This window comes from Pseudoliparis swirei, chromosome 15, assembly GCF_029220125.1.
Source record: "Pseudoliparis swirei isolate HS2019 ecotype Mariana Trench chromosome 15, NWPU_hadal_v1, whole genome shotgun sequence".
NCBI lineage: Eukaryota > Metazoa > Chordata > Actinopteri > Perciformes > Liparidae > Pseudoliparis > Pseudoliparis swirei.
In genome coordinates, this window is record NC_079402.1 from 1,380,921 (window position 1) to 1,404,928 (window position 24,008).

The window sequence follows — 24,008 nt, forward strand, 5'->3', positions numbered from 1 at the left end:
CCAGACCATCACATGACCTCCACCATGCTTGACAGATGGTGTCAGGCACTCTTCCAGCATCTTTTCACCTGTTCTGTGTCTCACAAATGTTCTTCTGTGTGATCCAAACACCTCAAACTTGGATTCATCTGTCCAGAACACCTTTCCCAATCTTCCTCTGTCCAATGCCTGTGTTCTTTTGCCCATACCAATCTTTTCTTTGATTGGCCAGTCTCAGATATGGCTTTTCTTTGCCACTCTGCCTAGAAGGCCAGCATCCCGGAGTCGCCTCTTCACTGTCGACGTTGACACTGGCGTTTTGCGGGTACCATTTAAAGAAGCTGCCAGTTGAGGACCTGTGAGGCGTCTATTTCTCAAACGAGAGACTCTAATGTACTTGTCTTCTTGCTGAGTTGTGCACCGGGGCCTCCCACTTCTCTTTCTGCTCTGGTTAGAGCCCGTTTGTGCTGTTCTCTGAAGGGAGTAGTACACACCGCTGGAGGAAATTTTCAGTTTCTTTGCAATTTCTCGCATGGAATAGGCTTCATTTCTAAGAACAAGAATAGACTGGCGAATTTCACATGAACGTTCTTTTTTTCTGGCCATTTTGAGAGTCTTATCGAACCCACAAATGTGATGCTCCAGATAATCAACTAGCTCAAAGGAAGGCCAGTTTTATAGCTTCTCTCATCAGCAAAACAGTTTTCAGCTGTGCTAACATAATTGCACAAGGGTTTTCTAATCATCCATTAGTCTTCTAAGGCGATTAGCAAACAGGGTTCTTTAGAGAACCCTGGTTTGAAGGTTCTTTGGGAACCAGAAATGGTGCCTTCAATAACCGTTTCCTTCCCGTAGACCAGCAGTCTGCGTCCGTCAGACTCACCTGAAGACGCAGGTGAGCGAAGGACCGGCCTTCCACACGCACCGCTAGCTCGCGCCGCTAACGTAGCCGAAGACAGGTGTCAGCCATCTTGAATGTTTCCGACAGGGCTCTTTCCCCCGTGTGCTGCTGATGTCATCGCCGCCGTTATGATGAATAATGTCTGGCAGCCGGGCTCCGCTCTCAGGGCCGAGGCCTCCAACGAGTCCAGAGCTTTAAACCATGTGAGCAGAGAGGGAGCTCTTTGTGGAACAATAAACAAATGGGCGTCATGAGGAAACGACTCGTGTTCCAGGCCGGGACACACGGGGCCTCACTGACGGAGGAGGGGCCACGGGGCCCATGAGGCCCATGAAGGACCTCCTGCAGACGTACGCTGCATGAAATGATGTTCTGAGACGCAGCGCTTTAAGTTATTCAGAGTTCTGTCTGTAAAGTTTGAATTCAGACCAAAAAACAAATTATCAAACGCACTGAGGACCGGCTGGAAGTTAAGGGGACATCTGAAGGTGTTAAGGTGACATCTGAAGAAGTTAAGGTGACATCTGAAGGTGTTAAGGTGACATCTGAAGGTGTTAAGGTGGCATCTGAAGGTGTTAAGGTGACATCTGAAGGTGTTAAGGTGACATCTGAAGAAGTTAAGGTGACATCGTAAGAGGTTAAGGTGGCATCTGAAGGTGTTAAGGTCACATCTTAAGGTGTTAAGGTGACATCTGAAGGTGTTAAGGTGACATCTGAAGAAGTTAAGGTGACATCTGAAGGTGTTAAGGTGACATCTTAAGAAGTTAAGGTGACATCTGAAGAAGTTAAGGTGACATCTGAAGGTGTTAAGGTGACATCTGAAGGTGTTAAGGTGACATCTTAAGAAGTTAAGGTGACATCTTAAGAAGTTAAGGTGACATCTGAAGGTGTTAAGGTGACATCTTAAGATGTTAAGGTGACAAGGTGACATCTGAAGAAGTTAAGGTGACATCTGAAGGTGTTAAGGTGACATCTGAAGAAGTTAAGGTGACATCTGAAGGTGTTAAGGTGACATCTTAAGAAGTTAAGGTGACATCTGAAGAAGTTAAGGTGACATCTGAAGGTGTTAAGGTGACATCTGAAGAAGTTAAGGTGACATCTGAAGAAGTTAAGGTGACATCTTAAGAGGTTAAGGTGGCATCTGAAGGTGTTAAGGTCACATCTTAAGGTGTTAAGGTGACATCTGAAGGTGTTAAGGTGACATCTGAAGAAGTTAAGGTGACATCTTAAGAAGTCAAGGTGACATCTGAAGAAGTTAAGGTGACATCTGAAGGTGTTAAGGTGACATCTGAAGGTGTTAAGGTGACATCTTAAGATGTTAAGGTGACATCTGAAGGTGTTAAGGTGACATCTGAAGAAGTTAAGGTGACATCTGAAGAAGTTAAGGTGACATCTGAAGGTGTTAAGGTGACATCTTAAGAAGTTAAGGTGACATCTTAAGAAGTTAAGGTGACATCTTAAGAAGTTAAGGTGACATCTGAAGGTGTTAAGGTGACATCTTAAGATGTTAAGGTGACATCTGAAGGTGTTAAGATGACATCTGAAGAAGTTAAGGTGACATCTTAAGAAGTCAAGGTGACATCTGAAGAAGTTAAGGTGACATCTGAAGGTGTTAAGGTGACATCTGAAGAAGTTAAGGTGACATCTGAAGGTGTTAAGGTGACATCTTAAGAAGTTAAGGTGGCATCTGAAGAAGTTAAGGTGACATCTGAAGAAGTTAAGGTGACATCTGAAGGTGTTAAGGTGACATCTGAAGAAGTTAAGGTGACATCTGAAGAAGTTAAGGTGACATCTGAAGGTGTTAAGGTGACATCTGAAGAAGTTAAGGTGACATCTGAAGAAGTTAAGGTGACATCTGAAGGTGTTAAGGTGACATCTGAAGAAGTTAAGGTGACATCTGAAGGTTAAGGTGACATCTGAAGAAGTTAAGGTGACATCTGAAGAAGTTAAGGTGACATCTGAAGGTGTTAAGGTGACATCTGAAGGTGTTAAGGTGACACTCGCTTCTCCAGGTATAAATATTATTATGAGACGGGCCACTACTAAGCTATGCTGCTAAGCAATGCCACTAAGCTACGCCACTACTAGCCACGCCACACTAAGCTACACCACTACTAAGCCACCACTAAGCTACCACCACTAAGCTACGCACTACTGCTACGCCACTACTAAGCCACGCCACTACACGCTGCACCACTAAGCTGCACACCACTGCTAAGCTACGCCACTGCTAAGCCACGCCACTACTAAGCCACGCCACTGCTACTAAGCCACGCCACTACTAAGCTACACCACTACTAAGCTACGCCACTACTAAGCTACGCCACTACTAAGCTACACCACTACTAAGCTACGCCACTACTAAGCTACGCCACTACTAAGCTACACCACTACTAAGCTACACCACTACTAAGCTACGCCACTACTACGCTACGCCGCTACAAAGCAATGCCACTACTAAGCAATGCCACTACTAAGCTACGCCGCTTCTACGCTACGCTGCTACTACGCTACCAAACAAACAAACAAAGCCCAGTGGCTGTCAGTGTTGTCCCTTCCAGGCTTCTGGAGGGACTTTGTGAAGCGTGGCTTCAGTTCACTGGTCATTACGATCGTTGTCAGTTTCAGAAATGGTGTCAAACTGAGTGGAGCATAGCATGATATGCTACGGATATGTGTTTACTCATCAGAAAGCAGTCTGCTAGCAGGTTGGAGCATATTGGACGACAATTCCCTTAAAAATATCCCAGGAGTAGATTCCACAAAGGAGCGCTCCTCAACGCTCCAGAGATGTGGGCGCCTCATGAAGTCAGTTGGTGAAACGTTGGGAAAAGAGGAGAAGAGAGCTCGACCCAGTTGTCAAGAATCACACGGCTCTTTTTGAAGTCCAACATTTTGTCGACACTTCAAAAGAAAAAGGCAAAAGATAAAAGGTGTCCAACAAGAAATGTGTGAGGGCGACCCCGGTGTGAAGGAGGGCGTGCCCAGCCAGCCGCCCCCCGTCTGAGACGCTGACTCCATCAGTGCTGCTCTCCGAGGTGTGGACAGGTATGGTAGTCATGTGACTTTGAGGGCAACAGGTAACGGAGCCGAGCTGAAAGTGAGTTTGTTTCCACGGTGACAGCCGCCGTCTCGGGGTCTGTCACGACGGGATTAGGGTGGACCCAAATGCACGACGCAGACAGACCCTCGTCCCCGGGGCGGCTCGGCCGGACCGACGGCTCCGTTAGCTCAACACCTGCGATGTCAGATCGCCGTCGGATAAGACGGGTAGCAACGGTGCGCTGTCAGGAGCCGGCTCACAGCTCAGTGCGGGGGCCCCCGGCTACAGACGCTCACTCTTCATCTCATATGTACAAGAAGAGCGCCAAGAATGTGGCCTGTGTGCGGATCAGGGTTCCTGTGACTGAGATCTACCGACGTGGAGGAGCCACATCTTACGGGTCCTTCACAACGAGATCTGCTTCTGAGCTGGACCGCCAACAGAGATATATTCATCTTACGTACTCCAACAACTGACAGTTATGTTCTGATCTGTTGACACGAGAATAAAATACCACACACTGAATAATACAAATACTGTAATAAAGGTTTAGTTTAAAGTAATCCAGTAGTTTTAGTTAACTCTGGCTCTATTTATTACATTCCTCCAGATCCTTGAGGAAGCAGTTTCACAACTTTCTACCTTTGTTGCTTTGAAGCGTTGCGTCGTAGCTTCGCGCCGTAGCGATGTGTCGTAGCGCTGCGACGTAGCTTCGCATTGTAGCTTCACGTCGTCGCGCTGCGTCGTAGCTTTGCGTCGTAGCTTCGCGTCATAGCTTCGCGTCATAGCGCTGCGTCGTAGCGTCGTGTTGTAGCTTCGCGTCGTAGAGTTGCGTCGTAGCTTCGTGTCATAGCTTCGCGTCGTAGCGCTGCGTCATAGCTTCGCATCATAGCGGAACATTTTTTTCCTCCCGGTCTAGCGGAGCTGCCAGAATCGTCGTGGTCTTCACGTTTCTTGTTGGTAACTTGAACTTCAACTCGTTGCTGTTTGTTGATCACGTTGCAGGTTTTTAAATCTCGTACAGGGTCGCTGTAGTAATATTCAAATGTTTTTTAGAAACTCTTCACACTAATATACTAAAGTCATCCTGAGATGAGTGTTCCTCCCGTGAGGAGCCGGTTGAAGCTCAAGGAGTTGAGCGCTCGTCTCTCTGCTCTGGATCCCGGGGACGTGTTTGACGGTAACACCGGGGCCAGACGTTGTTGGGCGGCAGGTTTCATCGTGCAGACGCCTCTGACATCTGTCTCCCTCTGTACTTTCCGCCCCACTGAACTCAAACCATGAGCCGTTGTGTGCCGCCGTGTATACGCATCATTTTTTTATGATCGATTGTTTGTCTTCATGCAGCGGCCCGTCGGAGCGGAACTAATGGGAGTTATTCCGCTCTCAGCTCATACGGAGGAGGAAGGGATCGGTGGCGCGGCGGGTCAATATTGTTGCCGTCTGTCAGTCATGGAACCAGGTCTAAAGGCCGGAGAAGCACAGGCGCACCTGCCAGGTATGAACTCCCACTGCAGAGGTCCCTGGACTCTGATCTGAGGTGTGAGGGGCTGATGGACGCGGCGCTGCAGGTGAGCGTCTGCAGCGCATTAGTTCAGTTTAGGGTCAGAAAGGAAACCAAAGGCTTAGTTTAGACAATAAGATTCAGCTTAGGTGTAAAGTTAGTTCGATGCAGCTATAACGTGGGTCAAGGGATGATGTAATAGTTCTGAATACAATGAAAAAAACATTGAACTAGACAACATCATTGATCTAGTGGAAAAGAGTTAATCACCCATTACAGATTGTTCTGGTAAACCCAGAATGTTTTCCACAACGACGGCAGCCGGTCAGTCGCTTCTCCTCTCCTCAGGACCACATTACTTGCATTACGAGCTCTCATTCCCCAATTTGCACCAGTGATTTGTGCACGCCTTCGTGTCATTTAGAGCCCGTTGTCCTCCGTGTACACGCGCACATAGCTTTGCATTGCATGCTAATGTTACGGTAATTACGGCGTAATAGACACACAGCTCCATAACGGTATGGACTGTACTTTTTATCTCTTTTCTAGTCTTTCAAAGCACTTTCACACATGTCATCATTCACCCATTCATACTCATTCACACACTGATGGGAGGAGCTACCATGTGAGGTGCCACCTGATGGGAGGAGCTACCATGGGAGGTGGCACCTGATGGGAGGAGCTACCATATGAGGTGCCACCTGGTGGGAGGAGCTAGCATGGGAGGTGGCACCTGATGGGAGGAGCTACAATATGAGGTGCCACCTGGTGGGAGGAGCTAGCATGTGAGGTGCCACCTGCCCACCAGGACCATCTAATCATTCATACACCTCAGGAAGAGTGACGTGGACTAGCGGAGATGAAGATCAAACCGCCGGTCCTCTGATTGAAGGGTGACCCTTTGACCTCGCTCATCGCCCCTAACTACAACGCAAATGATGTCAAGTAAGCTGTATGCAAGAGTTGCATATTCTTCAAGTTCTTTGGGGGCCTTCTGGGGGTTATCTTGGGGTACAATGTTGGAATATTAACATAATTCAACAACAACATATCGGCCTTTAGCGGCGTATAGCGGTATGAGCTCCAAGAGGAGCGTACCATTTAGTTTGTGTATTGACGTGCGATGAGATTCTCCCCCAGTGGGGGAAAGCCTTGAGGTGCTTCAGGGTGATGGCGTCTGAAGGGTTGGTTGAGGTTAAAGTGAATCTACCTGTTGCCTGGAGCCAGAGACAGATGAAGGGAGTCGGTAATGGAGCGCCTCCTCCTTCAGGGAACTCAAGTGCAGTTGAGAGGGAACACAAGAAAAGAACAACCCGTCCTGCCTGTCAAGATGGATCTCGTTGGAGGTTTTGGGAGAGAAAAAAAAACGAGGTGAAGCGCAAACGTGGATCTGATGTGCTGTCACGATGATGGAGGAGCCGGCCAGGTGTCGCACACCTGGGGCGAAACACTCTCACCTACTGAATCCTGTGAATTCCTCACCTCACTCTTTGCACTCTGACTCTCTCCCTCCTCCTCGTCGTTTATCTCCGACACTCCTCTCCGTCTAGTCTGCCGTTTAATTACATCGGCTCGTGGGAAGCTTCAATCAAACTACAGTCAGACATCAGGATGGTTTTGAGGCTTGAGGATCGAAATCTCACAGCACCACGTTCTCAATGAGTGTGTAACACAAACTGAGAATTAAATTAACGATTAAGTATGGCTTCGACATATCGCCCTATCAATCACTACGTTAGAGGTAAATAGACCTGTATTTCTATTTTGTAGTTCACCCATTCACACCCTGATGGGAGGAGCTACCATGTGAGGTACCACCTGATGGGAGGAGCTACCATGTAGGGTACCACCTGATGGGAGGAGCTACCATGTGAGGTACACCTGGTGGGAGGAGCTACCAATTTAAGGTACCACCTGATGGGAGGAGTTACCATGTAAGGTAAACCTGATGGGAGGAGCTACCATGTGAGGTACCACCTGATGGGAGGAGATACCATGTAAGGTACACCTGATGGGAGGAGCTACCATGTAAGGTACCACCTGATGGGAGGAGCTACCATGTAAGGTACCACCTTATGGGAGGAGCTACCATGTGAGGTACACCTGATGGGAGGAGCTACCATGTAAGATACACCTGATGGGAGGAGCTACCATGTAAGGTACCACCTTATGGGAGGAGCTACCATGTAAGATACACCTGATGGGAGGAGCTACCATGTAAGGTACCACCTGAAGGGAGGAGCTACCATGTAAGGTACCACCTTATGGGAGGAGCTACCATGTAAGATACACCTGATGGGAGGAGCTACCATGTAAGGTACCACCTGATGGGAGGAGCTACCATGTAAGGTACCACCTGATGGGAGGAGTTACCATGTAAGGTACACCTGATGGGAGGAGCTACCATGTAAGGTACCACCTGATGGGAGGAGCTACCATGTAAGGTACACCTGATGGGAGGAGCTACCATGTGAGGTACCACCTTGTGGGAGGAGATACCATGTAAGGTACACCTGATGGGAGGAGCTACCATGTAAGGTACCACCTGATGGGAGGAGTTACCATGTAAGGTACACCTGATGGGAGGAGCTACCATGTAAGGTACCACCTGATGGGAGGAGCTACCATGGAAGATACACCTGATGGGAGGAGCTACCATGTAATGTACACCTGATGGGAGGAGTTACCATGTAAGGTACACCTGATGGGAGGAGCTAGCATGTGAGGTACCACCTGATAGGAGGAGTTACCATGTAAGGTACCACCTGATGGGAGGAGTTACCATGTAAGTTACCACCTGATGGGAGGAGCTAGCATGTGAGGTACCACCTGATGGGAGGAGCTAGCATGTGAGCTACCACCTGATGGGAAGTTACCATGTGAGGTACCACCTGATGGGAGGAGCTAGCATGTGAGCTACCACCTGATGGGAAGTTACCATGTAAGGTACCACCTGATGGGAGGAGTTACCATGTAAGGTACCACCTGATGGGAGGAGTTACCATGTAAGGTACCACCTGATGGGAGGAGCTAGCATGTGAGGTACCACCTGATGGGAGGAGCTAACATGTGAGGTACCACCTGGTGGGAGGAGCTACCATGTAAGGTACCACCTGATGGAAGGAGCTAACATTAAAGGTACACCTGTCCATCAGGACGGAACAGCTACATGTTGTTTGTGTTAAGTGTCTTGCTCAAGGACACATCGGTTTGGCGTTGCGGAGCCGGAATCAAACCCCTGATCCTCTGATTGAAGGACGACCCTGCTCGGTTATTGTTTTCAATAAAGTTAGTTATGTATTTCACATCATTTTGTCAGCTAACATTTAGTTCTTATATTATTATTAGAGTGATTAAAATGCATTTTTTATATATTATAATGTATTAGAACTATAATACACCATAATAACTACGATAATTAATATGAATGTGCTTTGATTAAAGCATATATATATATTATATGCATTCATACAGCATCTCTCAAGTCTTTAGCTATATGTTACGTGTCAACACATGTACCAGCATATTAACTATTGCACATTCATGCACTTTCCTGCACGCTCAACGATGCCACGGCCTTTTGGAGACATTCATGTTTCAGTCTGTTTTGCCCAAGGGCATGCGGACTGAAAGCTAGGGATCGAACCGTCGATCGTCTTTAGATTAGAAAACCAGGGTTAGGGTAACCTGTTCGACAAAAGATGACAACAATTCAAGTAAATGCTTTTTAAAATTTTATTATTTCAAGTACCAATACTTAAGTTAAGTTAGCGAATCTAAATTGGCCTCATGACGACGTCGATATGATCTCAATGGAAAAATAAATAGCAAAGTAATAGTAATGTACACACTCATTAAACAATGCAAATAACAAGATAAATAGAATAAAATCATCAATGAATTAGGATGGGTTTTTTGTACTTGACAATGGGATCTTTTTTAAAATATAATATCTTGATTTATTTGATGCCAGCATTTTGGAGATGAATAAATAAATCGCTGCCTATGCTAACATGCACAACTGGATGTTTCTGAAGAACAGTAATTACATTTAGAACATTATTTACATCCTGCAACAGGTATCACTCCTTTTTATTTTACACCAGAAGAGCTTAAAGGACAACCTTAATAAAGGACAACTTAAATAAAGGACAACCTAAATAAGGGATAACCTAAATAAAGGTCAACTTAAATAAAGGACAACCTAAATAAAGGATAACTTTAGTAAAGGAGAACCTAAATAAGGGACAACCAAAATAAAGGATAACCAAAATAAAGGACAACCTTAATAAAGGACAACATAAATAAAGAATAACCAAAATAAAGGACAACCTTGATAAGGGACAACCAAAATAAGGGATAACCTAAATAACGGACAACCAAAATAAAGGACAACCTTAATAAAGGACAACCTGAATAAAGGACAACCTGAATAAAGGACAACCTAAAGAAAGGACAACCTCAATAAAGGACAACCTAAAGAAAGGACAACCTGAATAAAGGACAACCTAAAGAAAGGACAACCTAAAGAAAGGACAACCTGAATAAAGAATAACATAAATAAGGGATAACCTAAATAAAGGACAACCTTGATAAGGGACAACCAAAATAAGGGACAACCAAAATAAAGGACAACCTTAATAAAGGACAACCTGAATAAAAACAACCTTAATAAAGGACAACCTGAATAAAGGACAACCTAAAGAAAGGACAACCTCAATAAAGGACAACCTAAAGAAAGGACAACCTGAATAAAGGACAACCTAAAGAAAGGACAACCTAAAGAAAGGACAACCTCAATAAAGGACAACCTGAATAAAGGACAACCTAAATAAAGGACAACCTAAAGAAAGGACAACCTCAATAAAGGACAACCTAAAGAAAGAACAACCTCAATAAAGGACAACCTCAATAAAGGACAACCTGAATAAAAGACAACCTAAAGAAAGGACAACCTTAATAAAGGACAACCTAAAGAAAGGACAACCTCAATAAAGGACAACCTAAAGAAAGGACAACCTGAATAAAGGACAACCTAAAGAAAGGACAACCTGAATAAAGGACAACCTAAAGAAAGGACAACCTCAATAAAGGACAACCTAAAGAAAGGACAACCTTAATAAAGGACAACCTAAAGAAAGGACAACCTTAACCCTTGTGTCGCCTTCGGGTCAATTTGACCCGATTCAATGTTTAATGTCGGTGTTCTTTCGGGAGTCAACAAACAAACATAAAGTACCTCACACTTAAACTTGGAAACAATATTAATTCTAATAATTTTCTGGAAATTTTAATAGCTGGGGTCATATTGACCTCAAGCGTAAAATATGTTAGTAAATATAAAGGTAACAGGAGGGTGAAACATTGAATCGGGTCATATTGACCCGAAGGCGACAGGAGGGTGAAACATTGAATCGGGTCAAATTGACCCGAAGGCAACACAAGGGTTAATAAAGGACAACCTCAATAAAGTGGCTTTTAAACATGGAGCCTAATGACATTTCCCACCTTTTCAAAGCACTAATAGACATTTCAATTGTGAAATCTGTACAAAATGAACCCAGTCAAAAGCAGAATAGAGCCCCCCCCCCCCCCCTGCAGACAGCGAGCATCCTGGGAAGTTTCAGTTTCAAGTTTTCTCTTTTCCTTTGGCTGGTGGAAGTCGGTCAGGTCTATTTGGTGGATTAGGCCTTGCGGTGACATAACGGGGACCGCAAGGCCGTCGTGTCTTACGGGGACATCAAGGCCGTCGTGTCTTACGGGGACGTCAAGGCCGTCGTGTCTTACGGGGACCTCAAGGCCGTCGTGTCTTACGGGGACCTCAAGGCCGTCGTGTCTTACGGGGACCTCAAGGCCGTCGTGTCTTACGGGGACCTCAAGGCTGTCGTGTCTTATGGGGACCGCAAGGCCGTCGTGTCTTACGGGGACCTCAAGGTCGTCGTGTCTTACGGGGACCTCAAGGCCGTCGTGTCTTACGGGGACCTCAAGGCCGTCGTGTCTTACGGGGACCTCAAGGCCATCGTGTCTTACGGGGACCGCAAGGCCGTCGTGTCTTACGGGGACCTCAAGGCCGTCGTGTCTTACGGGGACCTCAAGGCCGTCGTGTCTTACGGGGACCTCAAGGTCGTCTTGTCTTACGGGGACCTCAAGGCCGTCGTGTCTTACGGGGACCGCAAGGCCGTCGTGTCTTACGTCGACCTCAAGGCCGTCGTGTCTTACGGGGACCTCAAGGCCGTCGTGTCTTACGGGGACCTCAAGGCCGTCGTGTCTTACGGGGACCGCAAGGCCGTCGTGTCTTACGTCGACCTCAAGGCCGTCGTGTCTTACGGGGACCTCAATGCCGTCGTGTCTTACGGGGACCTCAAGGCCGTCGTGTCTTACGGGGACCTCAAGGCCGTCGTGTCTTACGGGGACATGTGTCTTGTGTCCTGAGTCTTCACCGATGCGGGCTCACATGGCCGCGGCCTGGGAGGATTACGGTGCGGTCGGGTTGGCCCGGTACCAACGGCGCCGGTGGGCCCTCAGGAGGCAAAATAGGAGTTCTGCATGGAGTACAGGCGGTCAATGGGGTTTCCCGCCCGGGCCTGCAGGGAGCCTCCGTCCGGAGCCATGAAGCAGTCGCTCAGACTGGTCAGAGACGTGTCGCTGTCCATGTCGTGGAAGATGATGTCGGTGCCTGTGAAGGTCAAACACCACGGCAACAGCTGTAAGAAGTCTCCTTCAACACAGATATCGATACTTAAGGCTGAATCCTGTGATTTGATTGGCCAGCGAGGGTCTTGGATGACATAAAACACAATAACAAGGAGTGTTGGGGTTGGAAGTAGCTCTCCATGGTACTTCCCTTAGCAAGCTAATGCTGTCATACAAAACGATCATCACGTATGGCAACGTGAAAGTAATACACACAAGTTGAATAGTCTATAATTAATAAATAATAATATTAAACTATTATTTTTGATTCATAAACCCAAGACCAGTGCCGATTAAATATCAAGGTCCCCCCAAAAAAACAGGTTTTACATATATGGGTAGAATACACAGCTCTACTGCTCTACTGGGGTGGAGAGCTGCAGCCTATCCCAGCATGCATTGGGGTGGCAGGTAGGGAGACCCTTTAGACAAGAGTCTCCAGCTGTAGACCAGTACGGACCAGAGTCTCCAGCTGTAGACCACTATGGACCAGAGTCTCCAGCTGTAGACCAGTACGGACCAGAGTCTCCAGCTGTAGACCACTATGGACCAGAGCCTCCAGCTGTAGACCACTATGGACCAGAGTCTCCAGCTGTAGACCAGTACGGACCAGAGTCTCCAGCTGTAGACCACTATGGACCAGAGTCTCCAGCTGTAGACCACTATGGACCAGAGTCTCCAGCTGTAGACCACTATGGACCAGAGCCTCCAGCTGTAGACCACTACGGACCAGAGTCTCCAGCTGTAGACCACTATGGACCAGAGTCTCCAGCTGTAGACCAGTACGGACCAGAGTCTCCAGCTGTAGACCACTATGGACCAGAGTCTCCAGCTGTAGACCACTACGGACCAGAGTCTCCAGCTGTAGACCAGTACGGACCAGAGTCTCCAGCTGTAGACCACTATGGACCAGAGTCTCCAGCTGTAGACCACTATGGACCAGAGTCTCCAGCTGTAGACCACTATGGACCAGAGCCTCCAGCTGTAGACCACTATGGACCAGAGTCTCCAGCTGTAGACCACTATGGACCAGAGTCTCCAGCTGTAGACCACTACGGACCAGAGTCTCCAGCTGTAGACCACTATGGACCAGAGCCTCCAGCTGTAGACCAGTACGGACCAGAGTCTCCAGCTGTAGACCACTACGGACCAGAGTCTCCAGCTGTAGACCACTACGGACCAGAGCCTCCAGCTGTAGACCACTATGGACCAGAGCCTCCAGCTGTAGACCACTATGGACCAGAGTCTCCAGCTGTAGACCACTATGGACCAGAGTCTCCAGCTGTAGACCACTATGGACCAGAGTCTCCAGCTGTAGACCACTATGGACCAGAGTCTCCAGCTGTAGACCAGTACGGACCAGAGTCTCCAGCTGTAGACCACTATGGACCAGAGTCTCCAGCTGTAGACCACTATGGACCAGAGTCTCCAGCTGTAGACCACTATGGACCAGAGCCTCCAGCTGTAGACCACTATGGACCAGAGTCTCCAGCTGTAGACCACTATGGACCAGAGTCTCCAGCTGTAGACCAGTACGGACCAGAGTCTCCAGCTGTAGACCACTATGGACCAGAGTCTCCAGCTGTAGACCACTATGGACCAGAGTCTCCAGCTGTAGACCAGTACGGACCAGAGTCTCCAGCTGTAGACCACTATGGACCAGAGTCTCCAGCTGTAGACCACTATGGACCAGAGTCTCCAGCTGTAGACCACTATGGACCAGAGCCTCCAGCTGTAGACCACTATGGACCAGAGTCTCCAGCTGTAGACCACTATGGACCAGAGTCTCCAGCTGTAGACCAGTATTAAAATGAATCCAGAGACCATACAACAGGAGGTCCACAGGTCCTCCCAGAGGGGGGTGCTCACCGTAAGGGTTCATGTGGTCTCCGGGCATCTGTGGTGGCGTGAGGCCCTGCTGGAAGGGGTCCGGGTGGTAGCTGCTGTGGTCCATGGCCACCAGCTGCTGGGGGGGGGCTAGGTGGCCGGAGTAGGAGCTCAGTAGACCCTCCATGCAACCCGACATCCCTTCTGGAACAAGTGCGGAGCAGAGTTACACCTCACGGCTACCACTGCCTGAACGTATGAACACAGACACGACGTCTGGGTCCATGAACGCTGCCGACACACGCTTCTGACAGGAGCTGCACGGCACAGGCATTGTCTGTAAATGCATTGTCTATAAACACATTGTTTATAAATACATTGTCTATGAATACATTGTCTATGAATACATTGTCTATAAATACATTGTCTATGAATACATTGTCTATAAATACATTGTCTGTAAATGCATTGTCTATAAACACATTGTTTATAAATACATTGTCTATGAATACATTGTCTATGAATACATTGTCTATAAATACATTGTCTATGAATACATTGTCTATAAATACATTGTCTGTAAATGCATTGTCTATAAACACATTGTCTATGAATACATTGTCTATAAATACATTGTCTATAAACACATTGTCTATAAATGCATTGTCTATAAACACATTGTCTATAAACACATTATCTATGAATACATTGTCTATAAATACATTGTCCTATAAATACATTGTCTATAAATGCATTGTCTATAAATGCATTGTCTATAAATGCATTGTCTATGAATGCATTGACCTATAAATGCATTGTCTATAAATGCATTGTCTATAAATGCATTGTCTATGAATGCATTGTCTATAAATGCATTGTCCTATAAATACATTGTCTATAAATGCATTGTCTATAAATACATTGTCTATAAATGCATTGTCTATAAATGCATTGTCTATAAATGCATTGTCTATAAATACATTGTCTATAAATGCATTGTCTATAAATGCATTGTCCTATAAATGCATTGTCCTATAAATACATTGTCTATACATGCATTGTCTATAAATGCATTGTCTATAAATACATTGTCTATAAATGCATTGTCTATAAATACATTGTCCTATAAATGCATTGTCCTATAAATACATTGTCTATAAATGCATTGTCTATAAATGCATTGTCTATAAATGCATTGTCTATAAATGCATTGTCTATAAATACATTGTCTATAAATGCATTGTCTATAAATACATTGTCCTATAAATGCATTGTCTATAAATGCATTGTCTATAAATGCATTGTCTATAAATACATTGTCTATAATGCATTGTCTATAAATACATTGTCCTATAAATGCATTGTCCTATAAATACATTGTCTATAAATACATTGTCCTATAAATGCATTGTCTATAAATACATTGTCCTATAAATGCATTGTCTATAAATACATTGTCCATAAATGCATTGTCCTATAAATACATTGTCTATAAATGCATTGTCTGTAAATACATTGTCTATAAATTAGGGCTGTGAAACGATTACAATTGTTAATCGGATTAATCACAGGTTTTTGTGGATTAATCATGATTAATCACACATTACCGGTATTCTCGGTATATTTTGTGAGAACATAGAGATTTATGACAAAAGACGGATATATACATTTATACATTCTTCTATACAATGGTGCTGCAACTCAGCAGTTATTTAGCAGTTTTCTTCCATATGGAACATTAATACATCTTCATCCTTAACAGAATGTTTAACCCTCCTGTTACCTTTCGGGTCAATTTGACCCCATTCAATGTTTAATGTCGGTGTTCTTTGGGGTCAATTTGACCCCAGGCTGTTTTTCACTGTGTCAAACATATCAGAAATATCAACTTTTTTATTTATTTAAAGGGCTATTTAGGTAGTCAACAAACAAACATAAAGTACCTCACACTTAAACTTGGGAAGCAATATTAATTCTAATAATTTTCTGGAGGTTTTAATTGCTGGGGTCAAATTGACCCCGAGGGTAAAATATGTTAGTAAATGTAAAGGTAACAGGAGGGTTAAACGGAACATTTTCCTCTTGTTTGTCAACCATTAACTCCACCATGACACAATCTAAAGGCCTCTAGTCTTCCTCTAGCAGCTGCTGAGGCAAACTGACTGTGTGGGTTTTCTTCATGAACTGGGCCGTGATGAAAGGGACGGCGGGGACACCGCTGCAAAGCTGAAACCTCACCGGCCCGGACAGGTGGACAGATTGACAAGTGACTTTTGTTTTGCTCGGTCCCGATGCGCGCGCACGGAGCTCTGTGGCGCGAGACGGACATCGATAAGTGTTAACGCGACGCGAAGAGACAGAAATGACATGCTGCTGTGGAGATACGATCAACAACAGACGTTTAGTTTAATAAAAGAACAAAGACGTGCTCTAGAGAACATGTCAGGGGGCGGGCCAATCTTTTTAATGTCATGCGATCTACCAACACTACGCCGCGATCGACTGGCAGGTCGCGATCGACGTGTTGAGACCCTGATCTACGGGAAGTAAAAGTCGTAACAAGGTTTCCGGAGGTGAACCTGCGGAAGGATCATTACCGATGAACAGACCGTCTGCATGAGAGCGGACAGAGTTCAGATTGAAGTGGTGGATTGGAAGCTCATTTTGCAAGTGACTTTTGTTTCGTCCCGACGACCAACAACAGACGGATTGGAAGCTCATTCTGCGCATGCGTTAAATGCGTTAAAAAAACAACTAGTTAAACCTGTAATTGAATTAACTGAGTTAACGCGTTATTTTTCACAGCACTACTATAAATGCATTGTCCTATAAATACATTGTCTATAAATGCATTGTCCTATGAATACATTGTCTATAAATGCATTGTCTATAAATACATTGTCTATAAATGCATTGTCCTATAAATGTAACAGTTTAAACTCCCTTCACCTGCCTCTGATCACTCCCTCGTTAGTCCCTCATTCCCTTCACCTGGCTCTCACGCCCTTCTCACCTGCCTCTGATCACTCCCTCGTTAGTCCCTCATTCCCTTCACCTGGTCCTCACGCCCTTCTCACCTGCAGCCCATCCCCTCATTAGTCCCTCACTATTTAGCTCCCTCACTTCCACTTGTCCTCTGCCAGATTGTTTTGTGTTCTCAGACCAAGCCCTTGAGAGGTCCACTGTTTGTTTGTTTCTTCAGTCTGTTCCATTCTTGACAAAGACTAAGTAAAGGATCTTTAAGAGTATTATCTGTCTCCTGAGTCATGCATTTGGGTCCACCCTACATCCCGTCGTGACATTACAATCTGGCCAAATCATGGACCCAGCACACCCTTCTGCAGCGAGCCGGTGTGAGGGGATTGAGGAGGTCCTCCAGCAACAGCGAACGCAGATGGTCAGCTTCGCCGACGAGACACGGCAGACTATGGCGGCGATGGCTAACCAGATCCAAGCACTAGCTACAGCCCTGACCCAGCACGGAGCCTCACCGTCGTCTCCTGCTTCACCTCCTCCTGCCTTCCTGCCTCCGGTTTCACCGCCACCTGCGCCAAGACCCGAGCCTCGGGTGGGAACCCCGGAGCGCTATGCTGGAGAACCGGAGGGCTGCAACCCATTCATCATAAACTGCTCCATCCTGTTCTCCCTGCAGCCCCACACCTTTGCCGCGGAGGAGGCTAAGGTAGCCTTCACCATAAACAATTTGACAGGCAGAGCGAGACTGTGGGGCACCGCGGAATGGGAGAGACAGACGCCAGCCTGCACTTCATTCCTGCTTTTTTCGGCGGAGCTTCGCAAAGTTTTCGGAGAGGTCTCCAGGGGGCCAGATCCAAGCGGGGGACTGGCGGAACTGTGCCAGGGGGACCGAACTGTGGCAGATTATGCCCTGGAGTTCCGTACGAGAGCACGCCTGAGCAACTGGAATGAGGCAGCTCAGTGTGAGGTGTTCTTGATTGGACTAGCAGATTATGTCAAGGATGAACTGATCTCTTTTGATTTGTCTGCCAACTTGGATGGCCTAATTGAACTGACTTCCCGAGTGGACAGACGCATCCAGGCAAGGCGACAGGAGCGACGCAGGGGGGGGACAGATCATCGCGTTTTCGCTCGACGGCGAGCTGCTCCAGCAGCTACCAGCATCACCCCCTGGTCTCTACCAGGGGAGGTACTGGTGAGCCGAACCACAAGACTCTCTCCCAACCAAAGACCCCTCTTTCACGCTCAACTGCTGCTCGCAAACGGGCCACAGACCCTCGCTACATTCATTGACTCTGGTGCTGACGACAGCTTCATTGACGAGGACCTAGTTCGTCAGCTGGGGATCCAGCAGGTACTGCTTCCATGCCCTGTTCCGGTCAACGCCCTGGACGGCCACCTACTGGGGACAGTGACTCACCAGACCACACCAGTCCGTATGCTCCTGTCCGGTAATCACCATGAGACCATTCGGTTTCTTATCCTGCGGTCACCTCAGCATCCACTCATCCTGGGGCATCCCTGGCTCCGCCGCCACAACCCCCACATTGACTGGGCCACAGGAGCCATCCTGGGTTGGAGTGCATCTTGTGACCTGATCTGCCTGAAACAGGCTGCTGCACCTCAGCAGTCAGTGTGCCCCAGCTCTGCTTTGGACCTGTCAGGAGTACCTACGGAATACCATGACTATAGGGAGGTATTCAGCAAGGTCAGGGCCTCATGTCTGCCACCACATCGACCGTACGACTGCGCCATTAACCTGCAACCAGGCACCACCCCACCCAGGGGCCGCCTGTATTCTTTATCTGCCCCTGAGAGAGAGGCCATGGAGGCATACATTAGTTCCTCTCTAGCGGCTGGGCTCATCCGTCCCTCTTCTTCACCTGCAGGGGCGGGGTTCTTCTTCGTAGGGAAGAAAGACAAGTCACTTAGGCCTTGCATTGACTACAGGGGACTCAATAACATTACCATAAAGAACCGCTACCCACTCCCACTCATCTCTTCTGCTTTCGAGTTGCTGCGGGGGGCTACCATCTTCACAAAGCTAGATCTGCGGAACGCCTATCACTTAGTCCGGATCCGAGAGGGGGATGAGTGGAAGACAGCTTTCAACACCCCTACTGGACATTATGAATACCTGGTTATGCCCTTCGGTCTGACTAATGCCCCAGCCGTTTTCCAGGCCCTGGTGAATGATGTGCTCAGAGACATGTTAAATAAGCAGGTGTTCGTCTACCTAGACGACATTCTTATTTTCTCGAGGTCCCGAGAGGAGCACGTTCACCATGTCCAAGCAGTCCTTCAACGACTTCTGAGGAATTCTCTGTTCGTTAAGGCAGAGAAGTGTGAATTCCACGCCTCTTCTGTCCCCTTCCTGGGCTACATCGTGGGACAGGGGATCGTGCAGATGGATCCTGCCAAGGTGGAGGCAGAAACGTCCTGGCCCATCCCTGACTCACGTAAGCAGCTACAACGATTCCTGGGGTTCGCCAACTTCTATCGGAGGTTTATCCGCGGTTATAGCACCGTAGCTGCCCCACTCACGGCCCTTACCTCATCTAAGGTCCAGTTCCGGTGGTCACCCTCGGCTGAGGGGGCCTTCCAGGGACTTAAGGCCCGGTTTACCTCTGCTCCTATCCTCCAAGTTCCTGACCCCGAGCGACAGTTTGTAGTTGAGGTGGATGCCTCCGATGTGGGAGTGGGGGCCATCCTTTCTCAGCGTGCTGCTAGTGACCAGAAGCTCCACCCATGCGCCTTCTTCTCTAGGCGACTCTCTCCTGCTGAGAGGAACTATGATGTTGGTAACCGAGAGCTGCTTGCCGTTAAGCTGGCTCTTGAGAAGTGGCGACACTGGCTTGAGGGGACCAGTCTGCCATTTTTGTGTTGGACTGATCACAAGAATCTCGAGTACATTCAATCCGCCAAGAGACTCAACTCTCGGCAAGCCAGATGGTCTCTGTTTTTTACCCGGTTTAACTTTTCACTCTGTTACAGGCCTGGTACCCGTAATGTCAAGCCAGACGCCCTGTCCCGCCAGTTTGTGGACAAGGGGGATTCCACCGCTTGTGATGACAACATCCTTTCTGCCCCAGTCTTGGTGGCCGCTATCACCTGGGAGGTAGAGGATAGAGTTAAGGCTGCCCTGGAGGTCCAGCCCGGCCCGAGCTCCTGTCCCCCTAACCGTCTGTTCGTTCCCCAGACCCTGAGGTCGGAGGTCCTCCAGTGGGCCCATAGCTCCAAGCTCACTTGCCATCCTGGGAGCCAGCGTACTAAGGATGCCTTGCAGCAGAGGTTCTGGTGGGCTACTTTGGAGAAGGACACCCGGGAATTCGTCAACGCCTGTCCTGTCTGCAACCGGCACAAACCTTCCCACCAGGCTCCCGCTGGTTTCCTGAGACCGCTGTCTTTGCCCCATCGGCCCTGGTCTCACATCTCCCTGGACTTTGTTACTGGTCTCCCACTGTCCAACAACCACACCGCCATCCTAACAGTAGTAGATCGGTTCAGCAAGATGGCCCACTTCGTGCCCTTGCCCAAGCTCCCCTCGGCCAAGGAGACTGCTGAGCTGGTTCTGCTGCACGTCTTCCGGCTTCACGGTCTTCCCACAGACGTAGTCTCTGACCGGGGTCCTCAGTTTACATCCGTGTTCTGGAGGGAGTTCTGCACTTTGATCGGGGCCACAGTCAGTCTGTCATCTGGATTCCACCCGCAGTCCAACGGCCAGACTGAGCGCAAGAACCAGGAGATGGAGACGGCCCTACGGTGTTTGGTTTCCGAGACTCCAGCATCCTGGTCCCAACAGCTCCTGTGGGTGGAATATGCCCACAACACCCTGACCAGCTCTGCTACTGGTATGTCCCCATTTCAGTGTGCCTACGGATTTCAACCTCCATTGTTTTCGGCCCTAGAGAAGGAGGTTTCCTGCCCCTCAGTCCAAGCGTTCGTCCGCCGCTGCCACCGTACCTGGGCCAAGGCCAGACTGGTGCTTCTCAGCTCGGCCGACCGTTACTCTACAGCAGCCAACCGGCGCCGCTCTAAAGCCCCCATCTACCAGGTTGGCCAGAGGGTGTGGTTATCAACCAAGGACTTATCCTTGCGAGTGGAGGCGAGGAAGTTGGCACCCAGGTTCATCGGACCATTCGAGATACTAAAGGTCATCAACCCGGCAGTAGTCAGGCTCAAGCTGCCCCGGGCCATGCGGGTCCATCCGGCGTTCCACGTCTCCAGAGTTAAGCCAGTTCGGGAGTGTCCACTGGCCCCTGCTGAACAGCCCCCACCGCCACCACGGTTCATAGAGGGAGGTCTTACCTACAAGGTTCGTCGTCTGCTTCGTTCCCGCCGCCGTGGAAGAGGGTTACAGTATTTGGTCGACTGGGAGGGTTACGGACCAGAGGAGAGAAGCTGGGTCCCAGCCAAACACATCCTGGATCCTTCTCTCATAAGAGAGTTTCACCGCAGCCACCCTGACCAGCCCTCCAAGGGTCCTGTGCCCACAAGGGCTACCAGGCCAACCCCTGTTTCCTCCCTCCCTTCGGCAGCATCAGACATTGGGGAGGAGTCAGCCTCTGATGAGGACAACTCACCCACCGAGGAGGAGAGGGGGGAGATGTCTGAAGAGTATTAGTCCTCCTCCAGATCCCCTCCGCCCACCCGGCGTAGTGATTTTGTTTTGGGACGTCAGGAGCTGTCCCTTTGAGGGGGGATTCTGTAACAGTTTAAACTCCCTTCTCCTGCCTCTGATCACTCCCTCGTTAGTCCCTCATTCCCTTCACCTGGCTCTCACGCCCTTCTCACCTGCCTCTGGTCACCTCGTTAGTCCCTCATTCCCTTCACCTGGTCCTCACGCCCTTCTCACCTGCAGCCCATCCCCTCATTAGTCCCTCACTATTTAGCTCCCTCACTTCCACTTGTCCTCTGCCAGATTGTTTTGTGTTCTCAGACCAAGCCCTTGAGAGGTCCACTGTTTGTTTGTTTCTTCAGTCTGTTCCATTCTTGACAAAGACTAAGTAAAGGATCTTTAAGAGTATTATCTGTCTCCTGAGTCGTGCATTTGGGTCCACCCTACATCCCGTCGTGACAATAAATACATTGTCTATAAATGCATTGTCCTATAAATGCATTGTCCTATAAATGCATTGTCCTATAAATGCATTGTCTATAAATGCATTGTCTATAAATGCATTGTCTTTAAATACATTGTCTATAAATACATTGTCCTATAAATGCATTGTCTATAAATGCATTGTCCTTTAAATGCATTGTCCTATAAATGCATTGTCCTATAAATACATTGTCTATAAATGCATTGTCCTATAAATACATTGTCTATAAATGCATTGTCTTTTAAATGCATTGTCCTATAAATGCATTGTCTATAAACACATTGTCTAAACTGTCTGTTTGATCTTGAATATATCTCACCAGTCATCCGTGAGGCTTCATCTCATCCTAACATCAATGTCAAACACCCCCCCCACACACACACAGCTCATTTGGTTAACAACAGCAGTTTCCACGATGATAAACCTCGCGCTGCTCGGCCAATATTGACGCTCTGGGGTCCCTGAGGCGAGCGAGGCGGCGCTCGCCAAGAGCGGCGAGGCCCTTATCTAAACTGTGGTATCCGCGGTGAGAGCCCAGTGGGCGTCATGGCCGCCTCCCCTCACAGCCACGCTCATATTTACCGGAGAAGTCACTGGGAGTGTTTGCAGAGCGACTCATACATGTGACGTCTCAAGCTGCTTCTGCACGGCGATGACCTCAGCGCTCAGTAATCACTGTCATCACAACTCTAATGGGCATGATTAAATCATGCAGATGGACGCCGATGGAGGCGGCTAAGCGGCACACACACACACACACACACACACACCCACGCACACACACAGATAGGTCCTCACCTTGGCTGAGCCGCTGGCTGTTGTGCTGCTCCTGCTGCTGCTGCTGTCTGCGCGCTAACTTCTTCATCTGGAAGGAGACGAACAGCAAAGATTAAAGTGAGTGACTGAAGTCTGAGGAGTGAAATAAATAATATGTCCAGTGTAAACAATAAATATATAAATAATAAATAAATTCTGCTAGAAGTAGGACCCTGAAACCACTGAGCTCAGTCTGGTGTCATGGAGAGGAACGTCTGATTGATCGTTGTTGTTCACGATGGGAGGGAACAAGAGTTATCATACAGAACTAGATGAAGTGGGGACCCAGAGTCTTCTTTAAGTCGTCTTATTGAAACACTTTGACCAGTTTTAGAGAAAAGTCACGCGCAAAGAGATTCTCTAAATGTTCAGTCACTATCACTGACGCATAGAACACCAAAGAGGTTCCAACACACAGAACCATGAGGTCATCCTCCTCAGGATGCTGGTGAATCCATCCCATAAACACGTCACGGCCCTATTGCTCCGCTGGTTCACACTGAAGATGGAAAAATACATCACAGAAATACACTTTACATATTTTCTTGTGGTTGTAGTTTTTATACAACGTCCCTCAGACAGGAGAGAATAGTACATTTGCTTTTGGACTTTTTTTAATCCACATTGGGGGCTCTGGTGCATGTTTGTGGCAGCAGGACTGTGTGTGTGTGTGTGTGTGTCTGAGTCAAAATCCACTCGAGTGTGTGTTCATGGTAATGAGGCAACATGGCGCCCAGTGGGCTCACCGATGTGTCTTTAACCACTAACCTGGCGCCCAGATGGTTCTGTTGTTACACACGACCATCTGAGGCCACAGCCATTGGAAACAGTGTGAGCACGGATTCTTGGCAGCTGATTGGACGAACCATCTGTCAATCAAACTCCTGCCAACGCCAGACCAGAGCGGCGCGAGAAGCCGTCGGTTGTATGATGTGTTCTTATAATCGTCACATACATACAGGCGCGTTGCATTCAGGAGCCGAGAGCTGGTGGGACACACGGAGACGATGTCACGGATGCAAACAGACACAAATACACACAAATAGACACAAACAGACACAAATACACACACATACACACATGTCTACACAAACAGACACACATCTACACAAATACACACACATACACACATGTCTACACATGTCTACACAAACAGACACAAACAGA

The 24,008-nt window shown here is 47.8% G+C and overlaps 1 protein-coding gene across 2 annotated transcripts in view; it reads right to left on the bottom strand.

Annotated features, from left to right (window-relative positions):
- Positions 1-11,948: 11,948 nt before the first annotated feature.
- LOC130205374 (LIM/homeobox protein LMX-1.2-like) overlaps positions 11,949-24,008 on the bottom strand; it is a 41,341-nt gene continuing 29,281 nt past the window's right edge. For both annotated transcript variants that reach the window (XM_056432702.1, XM_056432703.1), the window contains exons 6-8: positions 22,824-22,890; positions 13,990-14,151; positions 11,949-12,103 (exon numbers count right to left, since the gene is read on the bottom strand). In XM_056432702.1, the coding sequence (XP_056288677.1) occupies positions 11,949-12,103; positions 13,990-14,151; positions 22,824-22,890 (384 nt within the window). The remainder of the gene's footprint in view (positions 12,104-13,989; positions 14,152-22,823; positions 22,891-24,008) is intronic.